This window comes from Meles meles, chromosome 4, assembly GCF_922984935.1.
Source record: "Meles meles chromosome 4, mMelMel3.1 paternal haplotype, whole genome shotgun sequence".
NCBI lineage: Eukaryota > Metazoa > Chordata > Mammalia > Carnivora > Mustelidae > Meles > Meles meles.
This window is the reverse complement of record NC_060069.1, coordinates 31,152,150-31,177,083: the sequence shown is the minus strand read 5'-3', so window position 1 is coordinate 31,177,083 and position 24,934 is coordinate 31,152,150. Positions and strand designations below refer to the sequence as shown.

At 39.5% G+C, this 24,934-nt stretch overlaps 1 protein-coding gene across 1 annotated transcript in view; it reads right to left on the bottom strand.

Moving 5' to 3' along the window:
• The window catches only part of SCN10A (sodium voltage-gated channel alpha subunit 10), a 111,341-nt gene that overhangs the window by 62,147 nt on the left and 24,260 nt on the right, over window positions 1–24,934 (bottom strand). The window contains exons 6-9 of the mRNA XM_046003843.1: window positions 6,354–6,482; window positions 5,717–5,808; window positions 3,194–3,415; window positions 2,742–2,805 (exon numbers count right to left, since the gene is read on the bottom strand). Coding sequence (XP_045859799.1) covers window positions 2,742–2,805; window positions 3,194–3,415; window positions 5,717–5,808; window positions 6,354–6,482 — 507 coding nt within the window. The remainder of the gene's footprint in view (window positions 1–2,741; window positions 2,806–3,193; window positions 3,416–5,716; window positions 5,809–6,353; window positions 6,483–24,934) is intronic.

Here is a 24,934-nt window from a genome sequence, read left to right as displayed (position 1 = left end):
TGATGTCAAAAAGTATCTCTAAGCTAAAAGCAAGTGAGGTGTTCTCACCTATCTCAGTGGGATGGCTTTGCTGAGAAAACAGTAATATCTTATTTGTAGTCTGGGATTCTACTACTCCAGCACACCTCCACTAACACCAATCTCTGGGGCTGTCCTTATTCCAGACATCCATGGAAACACACAATTCTGGGACCCATACAATTGATTAGGGTGCCAGCAACTTGACTATAATTAATCCTAATTCTATCTTCAATCACGATTGGAGATTTGTGAGTTCCTAGCCTCTCTAGGCCCACATTTAGAGACAGACAATCTTTTGACTTGCTTGCCAAAGGAGCTAGTTAACCCATTACCTATAGGTTTGCTAGTTAACTCCAAGGGTAGCCTAATTTCCATGTCTTCCTTTAAATCCCACTACAGTTGCTACATATCAATAATGAACTGCTCTAAGAATTAAATGAGATCACACTACAACACTTCTTGCATGGTGCCTTCAGCATAGTAAATATTATACATAAATTGTAAATTAAAATTTCTGCTGTTTTTAACCTGAAGTGATCAAAAGAGTACTGGAAGACTGGACTGGAAGAGTACATGTGAAAGAATGCTGAAAATCATTACATGTTTCCTAGTACTTGTTCTCACCTTGAGACCCCGGACTTTCCTACTATAGTGCCACTGGTCAGTGAGGGCATTAGCTCAGGTCTCTGGATTCTCTGTGGCCCAGCACGGGACCCAGTTTTCATCTTCACAGTATGCCCTTCAGGACTTACTCTGCCCATCATCCTGAGTTGGCCTCCCTTGCCATCCCAGCCCTACCCACTTCTTTATTTCCTGGCCAGGACCTGCCCAGCAGGATGTCTGACCTCTTTTACAGCTGGGTTGTGGGTTGTGGGGCCATGGGTGGACACCATAACTTTACCACAGATAGTCCTTAAGCTACTCTGGAGCCATTGCCATGAGAAATACCATTATCCAGATAGGAAAAAAGACACTGAGGGGGCCTTTGGTTTAGATTTAAGTCAAAGACAAACTGACATCAGAACAGTCTTATCTCTAAACCAAGGAACCAAATGCCAAGTGCCTTTGTGAAGAAAGAGGAAAAGGAGCCCATGTTGATCAAATTCTCAGCTCTATCTGAGGTTGTTTGGCTAATGAGCTGATTAAGGCAAAGCTCCATACAGGTCCCACCCAGCTCCACTTGGGTAATCTGGGGTTGTTAGCCGTTCAGGGAATGGGGTCATATGGGCTTGGGGTTCCAGATCCCCAAATATGGAGATTGGAAAGATGAGCCTTGCTGATCTGTTGCCTGAACTTTCTGTTCATGCCTGCTCCAGTGGTCAAAGCAGCAGGCAAACTTGAGGGGACAGCTACCCCTTTGCTTTGTCTTACATTCTGTTCTGCCTCCTGGGATGGCCTCCATCCAAACCATCTCTTAATCAACAAAACTGGTGACATCCTGCCTGTCCTTCAATGCTGACATCAACCACCACCTCCAGGAAACCTTCCCTGACCTCCTGCCCTCTCTCCCACCATCACCTCACTGTGTCTTCTCAGCCCATGGATTCTCTAGCAGAGCACTGCTTCTTCAGAGGGAAGCATCTTTATGTATATGCATCCGAGCTCACAAACTGGCAGCTTGCAGGCTGAATTTGGCTTGCAGAAATATTTTGTTTGGCCCACAATATGTAGACATTTTTTAGAATTGGTAGCCAATGTTTGTAGTTGGGAGATTTCACATAAAAATCTGAATTCTTATCTTCCTTTTTTTAAAAGTAGAAGAGCTGGAAACAGTGGACTCACACTTCCACGTGGCAACCAAAAGCTGGGCTGAGCAGTGGACTGGCCCTTTTAAATGGGGTACAAACTGCCATCACCTGGTTGCCCCCCAGCCTAATCCTCTCATTTGTTATGTATCAAGCCTCTAAGATTTGAAATGGCAAAGAGGGATGCACGGATGCACGTGTTTCTTCCCTTGTCATGTGTGGATAACAAAACCCATGTGACGGAGTTGTGATGATTAAATGTAGAACATTTGACATGGAACATATTTAATATATATTAGTTCCTTCCTGGGGTAGATTGCCAAAATGGCCACAGCTGTTCTACCTGTATCCATAATACCCCTTTGCCATAAAATTGCCATAGCTCCTCCAGTCAAGAGGTAGAGTTTATCTCCAAGTTCTTTAGATTTGCACTGGTCTGTGACTTGGCTTTTGTCAATAGAATGCAGTAGAAGTGACATTGTGCCAGTTCTGAACCTAGGTCTCAAGAGATTTTACACACTTTCCCTCTTTCTCTTGGAACCCTCTCTCTGGCCTTGAGAACAAGACCAGGCTAGCCTGCTGGGAGATGATACCACATAGAACAGAAAAGCTGCCCCAGCTCAGACTGTCCTAGATCAGCTGACCCCTTGCTAATCTGTCCATTGTTTGCAGATGTATGAATAAGCTCAGGCAATACCAGAACACCAGGCTGATCTCAGTTCAATATGCTAATGTGCAGAATCCTGAGCTAAATAAACTTCTAGTGTTTTAAGTGGCAAAATCCTGGGGCTGTTGGTTACATAACAAAAACTAACTCCTACACTCCTTCCCCATGAGCCTGGGACTGGCTAAAGCTATGACTAATTCATTTCTACATCGTCCTTGCGGTCTGCAAACCAGTTGTTACCCAGAAAATGATAATGACAAAGAGAAAGACCGCTGGGCATTGGTGCATCGTCATGGGTTGGCACTCACCCTGCATCAGATCCATTGCCACACAGTAAGGGATCTGAAGTACCTGGCTTGTAATAGTAGAAATCTGCAGGAGAAAGGAAGAAATGAAAGCCATGAATATAGTTCTGAACCCTCTAGCTCAAGCCTTATGCAGTGGAGGCATCGCCTCCTAAGTCTTCTGCCTGAGCAAGGTGTGTTCCCTTGGCTATGTGCTCTTAGTAGGCATGCTGGGACATTTGGAAGGGAGAAGTCCCATCTGGGAAGAGAAAAGCCAAGCGGTGACTTTACCTCCCCCAGCAGGATGACTTGCCCCTAGAGTTATAGCTCATTTCCTTGTAAAAGGGACATTGGACAACAGAAAATGGAGACCCCAAATAAAACATAGCTCAGGAGAAGCATTTTAGCAGGAAAGGGGAATGAAAATATATTTCCATGTAGGTATGCAGGGGCTTTACATCCCTGGCCAACCAGACCTGTGTCGCTTTGGCAGTAATTCCACTCTTGCTTTCTGTAAGAGGAATAGTTGCCCGTTTCGTTGAGAGCTGCACAATTCTTGACACATTTGTTCTTGAGGTTGCCCTTGAAGAGCTGTAGACCCACCAAGGCAAAGACACTCAAGCAGAAGACAGTGAGGATGGTCACATCTGCCAGTTTCCTCACTGAGTGGATCAGAGCTCCCACAATGACCTTCAGTCCTGTGGGAAGATGACAGCAACACTCCCACGTATATGAGGTATCAGCCACAGAGCACACACATATGCCTGACGTCCTGCATTTTAACCGTCCTATCCTTTCACTACATATAGGTGTGAGATACTTTACAAACTTTAGGGCAGTTCCAAGTGCAGTTCCCCATTTGAACCTTGTAAAAACCCTGAGATGGAGGCAGAAATTATTGTTCCATTGTAAGGATGAGACACCTGAGACACAGGTGATGTATTTTTTTATCATTGTAAAGCTAATAAACTTCTGATAGCAGCAATTTAATTTAAAATATAATTCTTGAGTACCTGCTATGTTTCAGGCACTTTGCTAGATATAAGGCTACTAACTTGATTCTAGTAATTTGACATCTGTTTTTCTATACTCACTTCAGTCCTGGGAGGCAGCCTGAGGATGGAAACAGTGGACCTCAGTGTGTGTGTTGAGAGACAGAGAGAAAGAGAGAGATGCAAAGGAGATAGAATGAGACAGAGAAAGAGAGACAGAAACACAAAGCCATGGAGAGACAAACACAGCAATAGAATGAGACCATGAGAGACACTGGGACCAGCACAACTGGCAGTAAATTTGGGGTCTCTGCTTGTTTAAGGAGAGAGAATTTGTGGCTGTGGAGAATGATATTAGCTTCTTTCAGAGAGCAGATTCACAGGTAAGCAGAAAGAGCTCCAAACAGGGAATCAGTCTGGAACCCATCCTTGTCTTGTCATTTTGGTTGACAAATAACCTATTGAGCACTAGCTGTGTTGGTCCCTAGGCTGGGAACTGAGCAGGAGGCAAGGGCATGTGGTGGGGTTGTTTAACAACTGAGAGGAAATGTTATTGCATTATCGAGCAGGTAGGTGTATATAGGAGCAATTCCTAAATGAAGCCTAGGGCGGGGATGGGATGGGGTGGAATGTGCAGAAGTTGGGAGAGAACAGGGAGTCTCCTTGAGAAGATCAAACCTTAGCAGAACCCTGAAGAATGAGTATGAGTTGAATGAAGAGAGGAAGGACTCTCTTTTTTTAAAAAAAGATTTTATTTTATTTATTTGAGAGACGGAGATCAAAGTAGGCAGAGAAGCAGGCAGAGAGAGAGGAGGAAGCAGGCTCCCTGCTGAGCAGAGAGCCTGATGTAGGGCTCGATCCCAGGACCCTGGGATCATGACCTGAGCAGAAGGCAGAGGCTTTAACCCACTGAGCCACCCAGGAGCTCCGAGGAAGGACTCCCTTGATAGAGAAGCAGCCTGGTCAAATGCTGGCAGATGAGAAAAGGCAGGAACTATTTGTAGAATCACAGGTAGATTCTAGAACATGATGCAAGACAGGTAGAGGAGAGAGATGAGATTGGAGAGGGAGTCTAAACTGAACAGGTCTTATAAACAAGACAGGGTCTTCCTGGCTAAGACGAGGTAAAAGATATCAAATGGCAGCATTGACTACCTTCTTGCATGGCTGTCTTCATGAGGAAGCTTTACAGTGGAAGTTGGCAAAGACTTTCTAATCTTTCCCTGCAGAGCCAGACATAGAATGGTTGAAAGGACTTTCTCCATGGCTTGAGTGTTTCTGTTTTCCAGATGAGAGAATGGATTCTCAGGGGTGAGGGAAGGGAGATAATCCATCAAGCCATAAGGTGGAAGTCACAATGGTTTGCCTGGTCTCTGGCCTCACCATTCTTTCCATCATCCCATTGGGGGGTAAGGTGTATCCCTGAGATACTGGTGACAACAGAAGTCTTGAAGGCCCAATAAGATAAGCTCTGGTGAAACAACTTTGTTTCTGAATTCTCTGTTATCAAGAATGCCCAAATCTTTTCTCCTCTGTGGGTCCAAAGACAGAACCAGGCTCAAGCTTTCTGATACATGGAAATGGCAAAGACACTTACTAGAGTCTAGGACTGTGTACTCCCTTCCTCCCTATTTCCAAGTTTATACATTTAGTTTATGTATAAAGGAGAAGTTCCAATTGGAAGCTTGCCTGAACCCCACAACAAGAACATAAAATGAGGACATGACCTTTTTGTCATTTATTGATGGTGATGTTATGAGGTATTATGCTCAAAGCATTGACCTAGGAATTGGGACACTAGGTCTCCAGGTCACTTTGCCTCATTAGTGGTAGGGACTTGGTATTGTGTTTTCTACTCTCTGGTCCTCAGTTTCTTTGTCTTTTAAATGGGGACAACAGTCCATGCCCTGGAGCTTTATAGGACTCTTGCAAAAATCTAAGTAGGACATTAGACTGTGTAAACCAGCATATGCTCTATGAATACAGGTAGTGGTTAAAGCAACTCACCTGGGATCACAGAAACTGTCTTTAAAGCTCTAAGAACTCTGAATGTCCGCAGGCCTGAGATTCCTCGGAGATCTATTGCTTCACCAATGTATCTGTAGGACCAGAAGTTGGTCAGTATCTCTGCAAAGAGAGGGTCCTGGGAATGTATGCAGCATAAATAAGGACAATTTTGGGTAACAAGAGCCTAAGAAGGACCCAGAGTGGACACAAAATCTAATGGCATTTCCACCTATAGACCGACACACTAATTTAATTATTGCAATGGCTTTTAAAATGGCCCCTTTGAGAAGATGTATTATGATCTTGAGGGCTCTGTATGGATGGGTATTCAAGCATGTGGGCTTGGCCAACCTAATATACTGGTTCCTCAGGAAAAATCCTTCAAGTCAGGTAGGTATAAGGCTGAGCCTTATCTGCTCACTTTGACAGGCCAGTTATTAGCTCATAGTTGAGGTCTCTGACTTCTACCTGAAGGTATGGGACTAATCCTAAAGTTGGCATAATACTTAGAAACAGGGAAACCCCAGGACATGCAGTTTCATATGAGGAAGCTGGATAGAGATGAGGAAACATCCTTAGAGTGTGAGCTACCCAGAAGCCCATGCAGACAAACACATCAGCACGGAGAAATACTCACGCCAGGGTAATGACGCTAAAATCCAGCCAGTTCCAAGGATCTCGCAGGTAAGCAAACTCATTTAGAAAAAATCCTCTTGCCAGTATCTTTATCAAGGCTTCAAAGGTGTAAATTACAGTGAAGACATATCTGGGAGAGAAGGTGGAAAGGAGTGCCATAGAGAGAGCTCAGAGGGGAGCTACTAGGATGGCTCCATACGGAAATGTGCAAAAATCATTAGCAAGGTGGGGGAAAGGAAGAAGTAAGGTAAGGAGGCAAGACTGGGGAACTCAGAGAAGTCACACAAATGGGGACTGATGTGTGCAGCTGAGAAGGTTGGCAGCATCTTTGGTTTGAAAGGTGAGCAGAGGGCAATGGGAGGTGCAGAACCACCAGAAGGTTCATAACAAGGATGCTCCTCTTTGTTGAGGTGTCCAGAGGGAAGCTCAAGGCTCCTCTCCCAACCTGTTGTAGGCTGACATGTAGAAGAGGTGGAGGCCCTTCTACGTCCCTCCTCTCCAAATTTGCTCTACTTCCAACTATCTTTTCTTCTCCCGCAATCTTTGGTCTGCAAGTGTTTTTGGGCCCAGGAATCACAGTGAAAGAGTCATTTAAGGCAGGAAACAACTAGGTGTCATGGAAGAAAAACATCTAACATAAACATTTTCTCTGGAGGTTGGGTCTTGTCAGGGGAAGTCATCTCAAATAGTTTTTTGAGTTTGCTGGGCGCTTTGTGGGTTTGTAGGTGAAGGGATGGATCTAGAGCCGAGGTTGAGAGTAAGGTAGTGTTTCTCAAATGTTCAGAATCGCTCAGTCACTGACGGCAGGCGTTTTCAAACTCTAGCAAGCATCTGAACACCTGGAGGGCTTGGTCAAACATAGATTTCTGGGTTCTACCTCCAGGGTCTCTTATTTAGTAAATCAAGCATAGGGCCTAAGAATGTGCATTTCTAACACATTCTCAGCTGATGCTAATGCTGCTAGCCAGAGAGAATTACCCTTCCAGAACCAAAGAGATTCAGATGCACACAAAATTTTGGGTATAGTCAATTTTTTAAATCGTTAAATCATAAACATAAACATTGCTATTAAAAATGGAAAGACATGATTACATATGACAGATTGAACATATGTATTTACCTCTATGCTTTCTGAAATTCTTCTTAAATGTTAGTAGAAGGATTTTTCTTTTTTCTTTCCTTTTTTTTTTTAAAGCATAAACCCAGTAATTGGAAGATAATGGAGAACACAACAACAGCATTTTGGAAACTAGGGAGCAGATGGATGGGTAGTAACTGATAGAGCAAACTCAAGAAAGCTAAAACCTGAGCTGGGAAGTGGGGAGTTCCCAGAAGCAAGCCAACCCACACTGCAGGAGTGCTTAGGGCTTAGAGACACTAAATACCTCTGAAAGTGGGTTTGGGGAGAGGTGGTCAGATGGAGCTGGATATAGCTTGAATGTCTTTATAAGAAACAGCTATTCAGTGAGGAACCCCTTCAGTGAAGAATTGCTTCCTCTGTTCCAGAAAGAGATTGGATGTTCATTTCTTCAAGAGTTGAACAAGAGGGAGAGAGAGTTGCATGCTGAAACAGGATAAAGGACACTTCATACACCAAAAAGCAGGCAACCCTCCCACCCACCTACTCTCTTCTGCCTTTCAGTTAGTTTCTAGAAGCCTGGCAGTCAGGTTAATGGCCCAAGAAGATGATATTTTTAATGTGAACCACTAGGGAACAAGCATCAGGAACTCGAAGGATGCTTCTAACACCAAAGACTAAAGCAACAAAAGAGGAAAGAAAGAAAAGCAAGAGGAGGAGGAGCAAGATGGCAGAGGAGTAGGAGACTGAAATATCATCAGATCCCAGGAGTTCAACTAGATAGTTATTAAACCATTCTGAACACCTACAAACTCAACAGGAGATAGAAAAGAAAAAGAGCAGCAATTCTAGGAAGAGAAAATCGACCACCTTCCAGAAGGTAGGATGTGTGGAGAAGTGAATCCACAGTAACAGAAAGATAGACTGCCAGGGGAGGGGTCTGCTCCCAGCAAGTGAGAAAGCAGCAGAGCACAAATGAGAACTTTTAGAAGTCTGTTCCACTGAGGAACTAAGTGTGTGTGTGGGGGGAGGGTGTAGAGCCCTTGTAGGGACAGTGTGGTCTCAGGGCCTGCAGGGACACAAAAACACCAGGGCTGTCTGAGGGTGGCAGAGCTCCCAGGTATCAGAGTGGGAAAGCCGACTACAGAGACGGAGTCAAGCAATGGGCTCTCAGCTCAGGGTTACCTTTAACCATGATCCAAGGCACACTCAGACCACTGTTCTTTGAGCAAGGACCCCACAAGGACCCCTCCTCTGGGAGGAGCAGCATGGGAGTGCACTGCAGGAATCATCTGGGTTTGGAGACTCCAAATGGGGCTGTGCACCAGAGATAGAAATGCTCAGTCACAGCCAGAGCCACAGCTCTGGCTCAGAGTGTGGCCAGAGACCAGGGAGATGGGAGTGATTGACTGATTTTCTTTGAGGGCACACTGAGGAGTGGGGCCCGAGCTCTCAGCTCCTACAGGGCTAGAGATTAGGAGGCCACCATCTTCACTCCTGTCCTCCAAAGAGGTGTGGAAAGCATTCAGGGAACAAAAGCTCCAGAGAGTGAACCCAAATGGATTACTTAGCTGGGCCCCTAGCAAGGGTGGTGGAATTCTGCCTCAGGCAAAGACATTTGAGAATCACTGCAACAGACCCCTCCCCCAGAAGATAAGTAAGAACATCTGGCTAAGACCAAGTTCATTGATCAATGAGAACTGCAGAACTACAGAGCTATGGGAAAGCTACACTAGAATTCATGGCTTTTTTCCCCACGATCCTTTAGTCTTTCAAAGTTAAATTAAAAAAAAATTTTTTTCTTATTCTATTTTTAAAAAATTTTTCCTCTTTCCTATTTTAACGTTTTTTTAACTATTTTATCTTATCAATACCTTTTTTTAAAAAAGATTTATTGGGGTGCCTGGGTGGCTCAGTGGGTTAAAGCCTCTGCCTTCGGCTCAGGTCATGATCCCAGGGTCCTGGGATCGAGCCCCACGTCGGGCTCTCTGCTCAGCAGGAGGCCTGCTTCTTCCTCTCTCTCTGCCTGCCTCTCTGCCTAGTTGTGATTTCTCTCTGTCAAATAAATAAAATATTTTTTAAAAAGATTTATTTATTTATAAGATACCTAGGAATAAACCTAACCAAAGAGACTAAGAATCTATACACAGAAAATTATAAAGTACTCATGAAAGAAACTGAGGAAGACACAAAAAAATGGAAAAATGTTCCATGCTTATGGATTGGAAAAACAAATATTTTGAAAATGTCTATGCTATCTAAAGCAATCTACACATTTAATGAAATCCCTATCAAAATACCATCAATTTTATTCAAAGAAATGGAACAAATAATCCTAAAATTTATATGGAACCAGAAAAGACCCTGAATAGCCAGAGAAATGTTGAAAAAGAAATCCAAAGTTGGTGGCATCACAATTCTAGACTTCAAGCTCTATTATAAAACTGTAATCATCAAGATGGTATGGTACTGGCACAAAAACAGACACATAGACCAATGGAAAAGAATAGAGAGCCCAGAAATGGACCCTCAACTCTATGGTCAAATAATCTTTGACAAAGCAGGAAAGAATGTCCAATGAAAAAAAGTCTCTTCAACAAATGGTGTTGGGAAAATTGGACAGCCCCACATGCAGAAGAATGAAACTGGACCATTTCCTTACACCACACAGAAAAATAGACTCAAAATGGATGAAAGACCTCAATGTGAGACAGGAATCCATCAAAATCCTTGAGGAGAACAGAGGCAGCAACCTCTTCTACCACAGCTGCAGCACGTTCTTCCTAGAAACATCACCAAAGGCAAGGGAAGCAAGGGCAAAAATGAACTATTGGGACTTCAAGATCAAAAGCCTTTGCACAGCAAAGGAAACAGTCAACAAAACCAAGAGACAACTAACTGTCAGAATGGGAGGAGATTATTTGCAAATGACGTATCAGATAAAGGGCTAGTATCCAAAATCTATAAAGAACTTATCAAACTCAACACCCAAAGAACAAGTAATCCAATTAAGAAATGGGCAGAAGACATGAACAGACATTTCTGCAAAGAAGACATCCAGATGGCCAACAGACACATGAAAAAGTGCTCAACAACACTCAGCACCAGGGAAATACAAATCAAAACCTCAATGAGATACCACCTCACACCAGTCAGAATGGCTAAATTTAACAAGTCAGGAAATGACAGATGTTGGCAAGGATGCAGAGAAAGGGGAACCCTCCTACACTGTTGGTGGGAATGCAAGCTGGTGCAGCAACTCTGGAAAACGGTATCAAGTTTCCTCAAAAAGTTGAAAACAGAGTTACCCTATGACCCAGCAATTGCACTACTGGGTATTTACCCCAAAGATACAAATGTAGTGATCAGAAGAGGCATGTGCACCCAATGTTTATAGCAGCAATGTCCACAATAGGCAAACTATGGGTAGAATCTAGATGTCCATCAACAGATGAATGGATAAAGAAGATATGGTATATATACAATGAAATACTATGCAACCATCAAGAGAAATGAAATCTTGCCAATTGCACCAACATGGATGGAACTAGAGGGTATTATGCTGAGCAAAATAAGTCAATCAGAGAAAAATAGCTATCATATGATCTCTCTGATATGAGGTAATTGAGAGGTAGGGCAGGGGGTTATGGGGGGTAGGGAGGGGAAAAATGAAACAAGATGGGATCAGGAGGGGGACAAACCATAAGGGACTCTTAATCTCATGGAACAAATGGAGGGTTGCTGGGGATAGGAAGGTAGGGAGAAGGTGACTGGGTTATAGACATTGGGGAGGGTATGTGCTATGGTGAGTGTTGTGAAATGTGTAAGCCTGATGATTCACAGACCTGTACTCCTGGGGGAAATAATACATTATATGTTACTAATAAATAACAAATAAATAAATAAATAAAAGAAAAGAGGCAATACAGGAGCAGAAGAAAAGTTAGGATGAAGTTATCATGAATATTTTTAGAGAGTTAAGAGATGAAAAGATATGGGATACTTAGAACAAGAACAGAAGGCTGTAAAGATGATTTAAAGAATAGAACAGAACTTGAAAATAAAAACATGATCGCAAAAGTAAAACATTAATAGAAGAGATGGAAATAAAAGTAAAGAGATCTCACAGGAAGTGGGACCAAAAGAAATGATGAGAGGTGGTTTATAAACATGAAAATTAGAGAGTCAGACCAGTAGGTACAATATTGACCAATAGGAGGTCTAGAAATAGACAAAGAGACTACAGAAAGTTATCAAAGAAATAATTCAAGAAAATTTCTGAAAACTGAAGGATCTAAGTATTCCGTTGGAAACATCTAGAAGTGCTCAGGAAAATGAATGAATGTCAAGGCATAACATCACCAAATTTCAGAACATTGTACACAGACGGAAGACCCTAACTTTTATTGAGGGAGTGAAAAATTGCAGGTTACATCCGGAAGATTAAGAATCAAAATATCATCAGATATATCAAGGCAACCTTGGAGGGTATCAGACAATGAAACAAATACCTTCAAAATTTTTAGGAAAACAATTTCTAATATAGAATTTCTTCCCCAACTGAACTGTTATTATGAGGGCAAAATAAAGATAATTACAAACATACCAAGTCTCAGAAAACGTAATTTCATCTACCCTTCTAAGAAAGTTACCGTAAGATAACTTAGTTACCGTAAGATAAGATAACCCAAATAAGAAAGTAACCAACCAAGAGGAAGATCTGGGGATGCAGGGGAGAGAAATATGAATTCTAAGAGAAAATGGAGAAGGGAAGATCTCCAGAAAAGGTCTGTGCATCATGCCTTTAGAACACCTAGGCCACACTGAGTTAGGAGAAGGAGGACTCCAGGAAACTGATGGATAGCCTGTTACGTTTGACTAAATCGAAGCAATGAGTAAACCTCTAGAGAAGAGTTTGGGAAAAAATTAGGGTAAAAACATAGAAAGCAGAGCAAATGAAGTAAAGAAATCTGTATTAACTCTAGAGAAAGCGAAAAGGAGCATGTAATCAAAGGACACTGCACGACACAGCTGTCATGCCATTTGCTTGGCAATACTATCACATAATCGCGTCTGTAGCCAGGGGACGTATGTATCATCTGATTACCTAACCCCAGATGATAATATAACCACAATATGAAAATAACTGCAAGAGGAATTATGTGTGGGTACGTACACCTAATTTTTTTTCTGTAACAGAAAGCCAATAGATAACATCTAAAGTCGAAAAATAAAAAATACAGTACGAGTATCTTATCGGAGAGAGGGAAGTATCAGGATAAAAAGGTAAAAAAACTGACAGCACTCGCCTCTGGAAATACAGGATTAGGGACAAGGAGATGAGAAGCATGAAACTGTTGTTTTGTTAGAATTTTTGTAGAACTCTGCGACCTTTTAAACCATAAATCTCTGTATCTTATGTAAAAGTAAAAATCACACGAAAAAGAGAATAGCAGTAATGTCTTCATATCTGTGAGAGGGAAATAGTGTTTGAAATTATTCACGAAGAAATCTATATCTGGCTGGTTGGTTGCTTGAGCTGTCAGCTTTCATATCTTGTTGGTCCCCCGCCCCAACTCTTTATGTTTTCTAAATTAGAAAATCTTAACTCAGAATTATAGGTTGTTGGGAAGCTTTGACGGATATTTCTGGCTTTTCAGATCAAATGCAGATCCAGAAATTATGGAGAGAGTTCTGAAGACTAATTTCAGTGTTTCACCAGAGGACGCAAGCCAAGGCTTTAACACCACCAGAAGCTGGAGGGTTAAAGGTCTCAGCTCGGGGGACAGTAGCTCACAGAGTCACACTCTCTTTCTGGTGGCATTTGGCTCACAAGGTATTTCTTTATGTTCTGTTGTCATGTTTGGATGTGATTTCTAATATGCAAAAGACACTCCTGATGGAGGAAGAAAAGCACTGGGTATAGAGAAGGTCAAATTCTCAGCCATCAAACCATTTGCCTCACTCTTCAGTCTTAAGAAATCCTGGTGTCTGATCATCAAAAAATCCTGGTGTTTAGGCCCTGAAGTCAAAGATCCATACTGTACAAAATCCTAAATGTATCACTGAGACAGACCGTGTGTATTAGCAGAAATGGCCATTTTAAAAGGTTTTATTCCTTATTTTAAAACACTATAAGTCTTTTCTGTTTGCCCGTCATAGAAATCCAGTGTGGGAAAGCAGCATCTTATACTCACTTTCATCCCAACCCTGTTGGTTGAGGAGACTCCGGCTAAGTGGCCACAGTCAGTTTGTACTCACAATTTCCACTGTGTCCCTCAAAGACAACTCAGGGTCTGAAGGCATGCTGTGGACCCCCACTGTTTTCCAGTAATGAGGGATGTAGTGCATTTGGAAGCAGCATCTTTTCATTTGTATAGTGATGCCTTTCCTTGTTAACCATGTGGCTGGAGCTTCTTCAATATAAGTTCCGTGGGTCTTTCCCCCCACCCCCACAAGCAACTGTGGTGAAACATACATAACATAAAATTTACTGCCGTCACCATTTTAAGTGTGCAATTCAGTGGCATTAAGTGTCTTCACAATATTGAGCAACCACGGCCACTATCCATCTCCAAAACTTTTTCAGTATCCCAAAAAGAAACTCAGTACTCATCAAACAACTCCTCAGTCCTTCCCGGGTTAGTCCCTGGCAACTTCGATTCTACCTTCTGTCTCCATAAATTCCTATTCTAGGTAACTCGTATAAGTGGAGTCAGACAAGTCATACAATTTGTCCTTTTGTATCTGGCTAATTTTATTCAGCATAATGTTTTTTAAGGTCCATCCATGTCGAAGCATGTGTCAGAATCTCATTCTTTTTTAAAAAATTAACATACAATGTAGTGTTTGTTTCAGGGGTACAGGTCTGTGAATCTCATTCATTTTTAATGTTGAATAATATTCCATTGTCCATCAATACATCTATCACATTTTGTTATCTTTTCAGCTGTTGACAGACATTCGGGCTGTTTCCACCTTTTGGTTCTTGTGAATAATGCTGCTATGAACTTTGGTGCACACCCTAATATGCGTTTTTAAGTTTACAAGCTAATCTTTAATGAATTAAACCAGAAATCTCTTCTTTTAAAATTAGCTACATGATAAATAAGACAAAAGTCATTGATCACTTTCTCACATATATGGTGAATGTATACGGAAAACTGGTATATCCATAGTTTCATTAAACTATAAAGTGGAATGTCTGCTTGTTTATATATGTAACAGTCATTGATTTTAAATGCCAGTTGCATTATAAGAAACCCAGTAGTTCTGATAAATCTATTTCACCAATTGCTTGCTGCTTTATTTCCAACTACAATAATTGTCATTGATTTGGAAGCTGGTTTCATGTCTTACCAGCAAGGGTATAGTTGTATTTGTTTTTGCTGCAAGGAGGAAGGAGGACACTATAGTTTTCATGTTTTTTCAACCTTTAACATTAAGTGTTGATCATTTTTAGTGGAAAGCCTAATTTCGTTTCTTGGGTTTTTTTCTTCTTAGTGATTATTTTATTTATTATTTTTATTAACATATAAAGTATTATTTGTCCCAGAGGTACAGGTCGGTGACTCATCAGTCTTATACAATTCACAGCGGTTACCACAGCACATCTAATTTTGTTTTTGTACTATGAATAGTCAACTGGTTTAAAAGTGAGATTGATAAGATTGTTCGAAAATAATATGGAACTTTCAGTATTTTGGAAAATAATATGGAACTTTCAGTAGTGTATTATTATTTGATGAAAATGTTATTAGTAGATAATAAAATAAAACTGTCCACGTGTCTCATGACTTGCCTCAGATTCCAGCTTTGTATTTATGACAGAGTCCATTCATTATTTATATCTGTGAACTTATTTCGTATTGTGAGGTGTACTTTTTTATTTTCATCACCATTGTATTTCTACAAACCACTTTTGAAATGATTCATTTGTTTTTGAACTGTGATATTATGCAATGCAAGGGTAACAGTGACAAATGCAAGTTTAACAAATGCAAACAGGAACCGTTGGGTGACAATAAAGCACATTAGTTGGGATCAAGGACGCATGATTAACTTCATGTTAACCAGTATGAACTGTCAGTCTATGGAACACATACACTGCTTTTAAGAACATAAAAAAGTCAGAAATTATGAAAATTATGATCAAACATACATTTCAGATTTTTTAATTATGCATGAAAGAACTGCATTGCTTTTCCTTCTTATCTGTTAAATGATTTAGAGGCTACTGAGAGACTAGTGACGAACAGAGATCCTTGGATAACTTGCTAAGGAGCATTGTAGGGGAGGAAGATACCTGAATTACTATGCAAAACAGTGAGAAGACTTAGGAGTTCCCAGGGACAATACAGAAGGAAGATAGTGAGGTGCAGACATGGAAAAGCAGCCCAAAGGGACAACTTACTAGAGAAGATTATAAATCAGCCTCATTTACCAAGACAGATCAAATGAAGTACTGGCAAGTTGAATCCAGCAATGATCAAGCTGGAACTATTAAAACTAGATTGGAAAATTTATTAATGTAACCTACTATATTAACAGATGAAAGATAATCTTAATGAAATAGAAATATTGATAGAAACCATTCATAATGAAACTTTTAACAAAACAAGAGTAGAAAGAAATTCCCCTAACTTAATAAAGGCTAATTATGAGAATCCTATAGTCACCCTGATAGTAGTGAAAATTAGAAGCTCTAATTTTAAAATCAATGGCAAAAGAAATATGCTCACTGTTGTAGCTTCAATTCAGCAATGTGCTGAATGTCCAGCCAGTTTGAAAAGATAGGAAAAACAAACATCATATAAGACTCATAAAGAAAAAAGGTCATCATTATTGCAGATAATATAATTGTTTAAATAGAAAACTCAAGTGAATCTATAGAAAAATGTTGAACTTGTTCAGTTCAGGTTGCTGGGTGCAAAACCAGTATGTGAATCTATAGAAAAATGTTGAACTTCAGTTCAGTTCAGGTTGCTGGGTGCAAAACCAGTATGTGAACATTAAACCAGTATGCAGACACTATTTTATTGCTAAAATAAAAAATATTCAAAAGGATGACCAAAGTGATAATAATATACCTAAGGATAAGAAATGTAAGAGGGGTTCCTGGGTGGTTCAGTGGGTTAAAGCCTCTGCCTTCAGCTCAGGTCATGATCCCAGGGTCCTGGGATCGAGCCCCACATCGCGTTTCTGCTCAGCAGGGACCTGCTTTCTCTCTCTGCCTGCCTCTCTGCCTACTTGTGATATCTGTCTGTCAAATAAATAAATAAAATCTTTAAAAAAAAAAAAGAAATGTAAGAACCTTACATAAGACAATGTTACAGAAGAATATAAAATAAGGCCTGTGTAAATTGGGAGATTCCCCACGCTGATATGAGGGAAGTCTTGATATCATAAATGTGGCAGTTCTTCTGGTGGTAATCAATAAATTCAGTGGATTTACAATCAAAGTTACAACAGACTTGTAAGGAAAAAGCTTGAAAATATGACCCTTAAATTATAGAAAAGTAAAGAGAAGGACTAATAATTTTCAAGAAGGTAAATAAGGAGGGGTGTTCTCATCAACAGATCAAATTTTATTATCAAACATTTAGACCCATGTGATCTCCTGATGGAGTAACAAATCAATCAGGTTACTCCTGATAGAGTAACAAATCAATGCCCAGGAGAAACATACCTGAACATGCAGACCTGAGCAGATTCTTGTGAATCTGGTGCATGACAGAGGGAGTAAAAGGAATCACTCAGGGAATGATGATCCATTAAAAATGGTGTTGGGGTGGGGCGCCTGGGTGGCTCAGTGGGTTAGGCCTCTGCCTTCATCTCGGGTCGTGATCCCAGGGTCCTGGGATGGAGTCCCACTTAGGGCTCTCTGCTTGGCAGGGAGCCTGCTTCCTCCTCTCTCTCTGCCTGCCTCTCTGCCTACTTGTGATCTCTCTCTGTCAAATAAATAAATAAAATCTTTAAAAAAATGTAAGAATTACTTTAAAAAAAGAAGAAAATACAGAAAACCTTTATGGAATATTATATAGCAGTAAACATGAATGAACTAGGTCTACATGTATCCACTTAAACCCATCTCAAAAACACAAGGTTGATTTTTAAAAGCATCAGCTAGAGCATGCATACAATGTGATGTTATTCGTGTACATCTGAAAATCACAAAACTGTACTTCATGAATGTAACACCAGGTGCCTCTTCCCCTGTTCACCAGAGGTTCCATTTCATTTCATGTGTTTTTTCCAGGCGAGAAAACATTTATCTTTCCACTGTGCTTTTCTCTGCGACCAAATTGCTGTATTTTGTCAACTGTTTCTCCAGATTCTCAATATGGTTAGTGATGGGTGTCCCAGAGCTATCAAAGGACCCCTTCAGTGATTCTGAGTGAGCTCAGAGGGTGAGGATGGTGGGACATCCTTCTGCATTTTTCATCTCCAGCAATCTGGGGCTCAATCTGATATATCCTCCCCCTTTTTGGCTGCAGTGAATCTCTAGTTTCTTTCAGAGCCCAAGAAGGGATTTTAAAATGAAATATGTATATGAAATCTTCCCACAGGCAGACAGGCAGGCAGGCAGGCAGGCAGAGAGGCAGGGGCCTATCTTTACCAGCAGGTAGCAGTGCAAAGCTAATGTTTCAGGGAGCTATCATGGCTGGGACGGGAGATAAGGGATGGGAACTGCTTGTGTCCAAAACACTGTATCAAGAACATGGTGATAGGCTTCTGGTTCCTCACTGGCTGTGTTCTCATTCCTACTCAAGAATACACAGCACGATCTTTGTAGTCCCAGGCTATGCCAGGGACATTGACCCTTTTCCTTGGGCTCCCAGCAACATAGTAAACAACCAGTGGCTGTTATCAGTTTGCCTCTCAAAAATAAAATCTGGAATCTGATCATCTTAATGGGGCCAAAGATGCTGAACATCATCCCATCCCTGCCGCAGACATTTCTAGAAATGAGACTTTTTTTCGAAGTGTGTTTATAAAGGAAGTTTTGTCAACAATGCAGTTCATACGAAATAGGAAAAAGAGTGAATTTAGTAATAGTGGGAATGGAAATTGGCACAGCTTTGAAAAACAATTTGGTAATATTTCAAAAATTAACCCAGCAACTCCACTTCTGAGAATTCATCTCTCACCGGTACCAGGGTTATGTGTTCAAAGATGTGTGTAAGGAAGGATACTCACTGAAGAATCAGGATTGCAGAATATGGGGATTATGTTGATTAGGGTCAACATAAGTGCCTATCAAAAGGATAATAGCTAAGTAAATTTTGCTTCATCCATGTAAGCAAAATCTATTCGGTTCCTACAGAACTGCTAGGACTTTCATTGGGACTTTATCGAATCTATAGATCATGGATCATAGATCTATAGGTTAATTTGGGCAACACTGGCATTTTAACAGCTGATGAATTGTCTAATCCCTGAGCATAGGATATTGCTAAATTTATTTGATACTTTAAAATTTCTCTCAGTTGTGTTTTGGTATCCTTCAGTATAAAAATCTCACACACATATTTTTTAACAACTTCTGGATTCATTGTTTCTACTGTTTTTCTATTTCTTTTTCCCCCCCCAAAGATTTTATTTATTTATTTTAGAGAGAAATAGAGAGCATGAGGGGGGGCAGGGGTAGAGGGAGAGGCTGAGAGAGAATCCTAAGCAGACTCCACAATGAGCGTGGAGGCCAAGGTGGGGTTTGATCCCAGGATCCTGAGATCATGACCTGAGCAGAAATAAAAAATCAGATGCTTAACTGATGGAGCCACCCAGGTGTCCCTGTTTTACTATTTCTTAACTCGTTAAGTTTTTCTTTGAAATTATTAATTTTTCTTCCCATTTTCCTTTCATTTATTGTTCTTTTTCTGGTTTTATATTAGACACTTAAATAATTCTTTTCATTTTTTACTGAAATAAATATTCTCTGCTTTAATTCTATGGATTATCCCCTGAATATCTTGAACTGTACTCTATAGGTTCTAAATAAAGTGCTTTTTAAATTTTTCCTTCCCTAGAAATTTTATAACTTTAGCTTGTACTATTTTTTTAAATCTAAGAGTAGAAAGGTTTTTAACATTTCTAAATGGAAAGGTCTTTTTTTTTTTCCTAATTTTGTTTTTACTTTATTGCTGTGTGATCAGAGAATGTTTCTTATATTATTTTTGCTTTTTGGAGCTTATTGAGGTTTTGTTGTGATTTAATATTTGGCCAATTTGTATGGAGGTATATTCTCTATTTTTTAGGGAATGCAGTTTGATATATATGAATCAGATGTGTCTTATTAATTATTCAGGTCATCTATATCTTTACATACTTTTTTATACACTTGATCTGTCATGGGCTGAAAGAATTACTTACACTTTCTAATCCTTGTAATGTGTTTTTGTTTATTTCCCTTATAGTCTTATGATTTTCAATTTATGAACATTGTTGCCATATTATTTATTGCAAAGATATAGTTTTCTGTTTTGCATTATTTAGCGTTACAAAGTGTCATTTTTATTCTGTTTAAGGACTTTGGGCCTAAATACCACCTTCTTTGATATTCACATCTGACTTCCTGCTCTTTTTGTGTAACTTGGCTTATATCTTTGTCCATTCATTAATTTTGACCTTTCTGCAACACCTGGAGCAGTATATTTTGTTCAACATAAATTTGGTTATTGCTTTGTTATATATGAATATGTGTGAAGACAACAGATAAGTCCAATCCATTTAAACTTATTAACATGACAGAGTCGTTTGATCTCTGTTTTTTGTAACTTTAAGTTATGTATTTAATGGTTTTAAAAAATATTTCATGGTGTGGTATATTTTATTTGCTTTGTGTGTGTGTGATTCTAAACTTAGAACAGTTTTTATTTTAAATCTAGCAGTTGCCTTTGTAAATTCATAATTATAACTGAAACGGTGTAATGTATCACCCTTAGTATGCTATCTCTTTACATTCCATTTGGTAATTTTCTTTTCCCTTCTGTTTTATGCATCATCTGATTGTACTTAGTTGTATTTTTTTCGTGCTAACCTTGTACTGTCAAATACAATTATTTTTCATTCCTTGATGTATCTACTTTAAAGAATACTCTTTAACTCCTTGCTATTACAGAAGCAGCAGTAAGTGAACATACTCTGCTCCCACGTTCTTTCCTCTTTCCTCTTATTGCTATTTGTATCATGTTCACATTTTCAGGGCCTCTGAGGTTTTAGGGGTAAAATGCCTTGATCGTCATTTTTATCCCTCTTTGCAGTCACCTCGGTTAACAAGCCCCATTGTGCTGAGTCATTTACCAGGCCTCTGCCCACTTTTGGCCCTCCGAGATTGTTATGACATCTTTGTCCTCTGCGCTTTTCTTTCTCCTTCTCTTTGTTCTTGTATATTTATACCGTTCTTTCCCCATGCTGTCATTTTATTGGCGTTCTGAGAGGTTGGGGTAAAACATATGCATGCTATCTTCCATATTTAACCAGAATCCCCAAATAACTCTTACTTTTGAGAGAAAATGCTTTGCATTAAAAGTTCAAAATAAGGATAGAGATTTTACATGCTATACAATCTCAGCCTATATATAGTTAAGAAAACTGCAGCCCCAAAAGGGTGCCACTTAGACTGAGTTCCCAAATGGGGGCTTAAAACCCAATCTATTGGCAGTTTCAGCCTCCCCTGGAAATGGGCCTTGACTGGTCAATCAGGAAATTGTTCTTTCCATTAGCATCAAAGAGTCTGTCACTTGGGTCCTCTTCATCCCCCAAAGAAAGATGAGGTATTCTGCATGAGAAGACACCTTGTTTTTTTCCCCTAGCAAACTGCCCCCTCTGGAAGAATCTTTTTCCTTTGCTAATAACTTTCTTGCCCCCACCATCCTACCTATGAAAAGTTCCATTTTGTACAACTCCTCTCAGTGTCTCTCTGCTTGCTAAATGGGCTGCTGCCTGGTGCATGAATCATTTGATAAAGACAATTAGATCTTCAAATATATATATATATATACATATATTATATATATATATGTATATATATGTACACCACACAATAGAAAGAGAGAGAGAGAGAGAAAGACTAAGAGAGGGAGAGAAGATAATAACCTGAAATACCAAGAGTGATTTCTCTACTTCCTCTCTTCTGATTTATATTTTTCAGTAGTCTGCATTTTATGCAATGGCCATTTTTAAAAAATCATTTTGTTTTTAAACTATTTAGTGTGATATGTAATATGCATAGTAGAAATACACATGAATTATAAATTCATTATAAAATGAACACTTGTGTATTAGCTTGGTCTATCATAACAATGTACCATAGACAGAGTGGTTAAAGTACGGAAATTAACTTCTCACGGTTCTAGAGGCTGGAAATTGGAGATGAGGGTGCCTCCTCGTGAGATCCCTCTTCTTGGCTTGCTAAGGATTGATTTCTTACTGTGTCCTCACTTGGCAGAGAGAGTTCTGGGCTCCGTTCCCCTTCATACAAGGACACCAGTTCTACTGGGTCATGGCTCTGCCCTCCTGACCTCATTGAACCATAGCACTGTCCTTAAAGGCCCTTTCTCCAGTATATCACGTGGGTTAAGCCTTCCCCGTGTGGATTTAGGGAGACATAATCCAGTCCATAGTGGCCGTGAGATAACTACTCATGTCACTAAATGGAACATTGTAAACACCCCACAAACCCCTTCCCAATTATGTCCTCCTTCCTCTGTCTTAGAGGTTTTATTTATATTTTTTAGCTCCTAAGTAAGCATGTCTAAACAGAATAGTTAATTTCTGCTTGTTTTTGAATTTTGCATAAATGGAGTCATACTTATGCACTCTTTTGTGTCTGGCCTTTTTCATCTTTGTTTTGTGGAACTATAGTTTATTCATTTTCATTGCTTTACATTATCCATTTGAAGAATGTAGGAGAGATGTTTAACATATTCCAAAATTTTTGGACATTTAGGTTGTTTGCAATTGGGGCTTTTTATGGGCAGTGTTCATAAACTTTCTCATAGCTATATCTTGGTGCCCACACATATTTCTGTTGAGTGTTTTATGTATCTAAGAGTATAATTAATCATAGTCTATGTGTGTCTGCACCTGTATTTGACGATATCCATTGATCTCCAAAGATGTTGGACAAATTTACATTCCCCCAGCAGTATATGAATTTCGGTTATTTCATATCTTTCTTAATACTTGGTATTGTCAAAATTTAAAATTTCCCTCATCTGATGCATATATAATAATCTCTCTGTGTAATTTGAATTCACGTTTCCTTGATTAAGAAAAAGATTAAGAAAATTTTTATGTTAATTGACCATTTGGGTTTCTGCTTTTGTGAAATATCTATACAAATTTTTTGCTCGTTTCAAAATTGGTTGCTCTGATGTGTTTCTAATTGATTTGTAGGGGCTCACTCTTCTGGATATAAACACTTTTTAGGTACACGTGTTGCAAATATCTCCTCCACAGTAGGCTTGCTTTCTCGCTCTTACAAAGTTGTCTTCTCATGAACATAAGTACTGAATTTTAGTGCGCTAAAATGTATCATTTTTCCCCTTTATGGTTACTGATTCTTGTGCCACATGTAGTAAATCTCTCTCTAAACTGAGGTCATCAGAAATTCTCTTTTTTCCCCTAAAATCTTTATGTTTTTGTCTTTCACAAAGAAACTTAGATTTTAATCTACCTAGAATTGATTCTTGTATGTGGCATAAAGTTGGATGTTCAAAGTAATTTTTCTTTTTTAAAAAATTTAAATTAAATTTAATTAACATATGGTATATTATTAGTTTGGGGGATAGAATTTAGTGATTCATCAGATGTTTCTCCAAAGAAGACATAAAAATGGCTAATAGATACACAAAACAATGTTCAACATCACTTGCATCAGAGAAATACAAATCAAAATCACAATAAGGTACTGCCTCACGCTGGTCAGAAGGGCTAAAATTAACAACTCAGGAAACAACAGATGCTGGTGAGGATGCGGAGAAAGGACGAACCTTCTTACACTGTTGGTGGGAATGCAAACTGGTATAGCCACTGTGGAAAACAGCATAGAGTTTCCTCAAAAAAGTTACAAATAAAGCTACCTTATGACCCAACAATTGCACTACTAGGTATTTATCCAAAGGATACAAAAATAGTGATTCAAACAGGCACAGGCACCCCAATATTTATAACAGCAATGTCCACAATAGCCAAAATATGGAAAGAGCCCAGATGTCCAGTGACAGATGAATGGATAAAGAAGACAAGATATATATGTGTGTGTATATATATATATAATGGAATATTACTCAGCCATCAAAAAGAAAGAAATCTTGCCATTTGAAACGATGTGGATAGAACTAGAGGGTATTATGCTAAGCGATAAGTCAGTCACAGAAAGACAAATGCCATATGGTTTCATTCATATGTGGAATTTAAGAAACAAAACAGATGAACAAAGGGGAAGGGAAGGCAAAATAAAATAAGATAAAAAGTGAGAGGGAGGCAAACCATAAGAGATGCTGAACTCTAGGAAACAAACTGAGGATTGCTGGAGGGGAGGTGCGTGGGGAGAAGGGCTTAATGGGTTATGGGCACTAAGGAGGACACTTGCTGTGATGAGCAAAGTAATTTTTCTATTAAGATTCCTAATTCTTCAGCATCATTTATTGAGAACTGCCTTTTCCCCACTGTTCCACAGTGCCACCTTCAGCACAAATTCAATGTCCGTATGTGCACTGGCCTGCTGATGAGCCAACAGTTCTGTCCTGCTAGTCTGACTAATCCTACCCTAGTCACACACATTTTCAATGATTAGAGCTTTACAATACATTCTAACATCCTGAGGGCCAGTTATCTTCTCCCACCTTGTTTTTCTTCCTCAGAAGTGTCTTGGCTATAATTTGCTCTTTGCAATTTTATATAAATCTTTGAGTCAGGTGTTGAGTAATACCAAAAAAAAAAAAGAAAGCCTATTGGGATTTTGATTGGGCTCATCTTAAATTTATTAGCTATTTTGGGGAGTCTTACAATATTATGATTTCAAATCCAGGAAAATAATACATCTTTCCATTTATTGGGTTTTCTGTAATATTACTCAATATTTTTCATAATTTTCTTTATAGAGATCTAGTCATACTTTGATAATCCTCTTTATAGATACTTGATATTTTAAAACAGTAGTGTAACTGATATTTTAAAAAACCTGGCTATTTTCTGTTTGTTGCTAGTATATAAATATGCAATTCATTTAAGTATATTAACTTGTACCCAGCTACCTTTCTATACTGTCTTGTTAACTTTAATAGTTTTTTTAAAAACATTTCATTTATTTATTTGACAAACAGAGATCACAAGTAGGCATAGAGAGGGGGAAGCAGGCTGCCTGCCGAGCAGAGAGCCTGATGTGGGGCTTGATCCCAGGACCCTGAGATCATAACCTAAGCCAAAGGCAGAGGCTTACCCACTGAGCCATCCAGACAGCCCCTTAACTTTAATAGTTTATCTCTGGATTATATTGG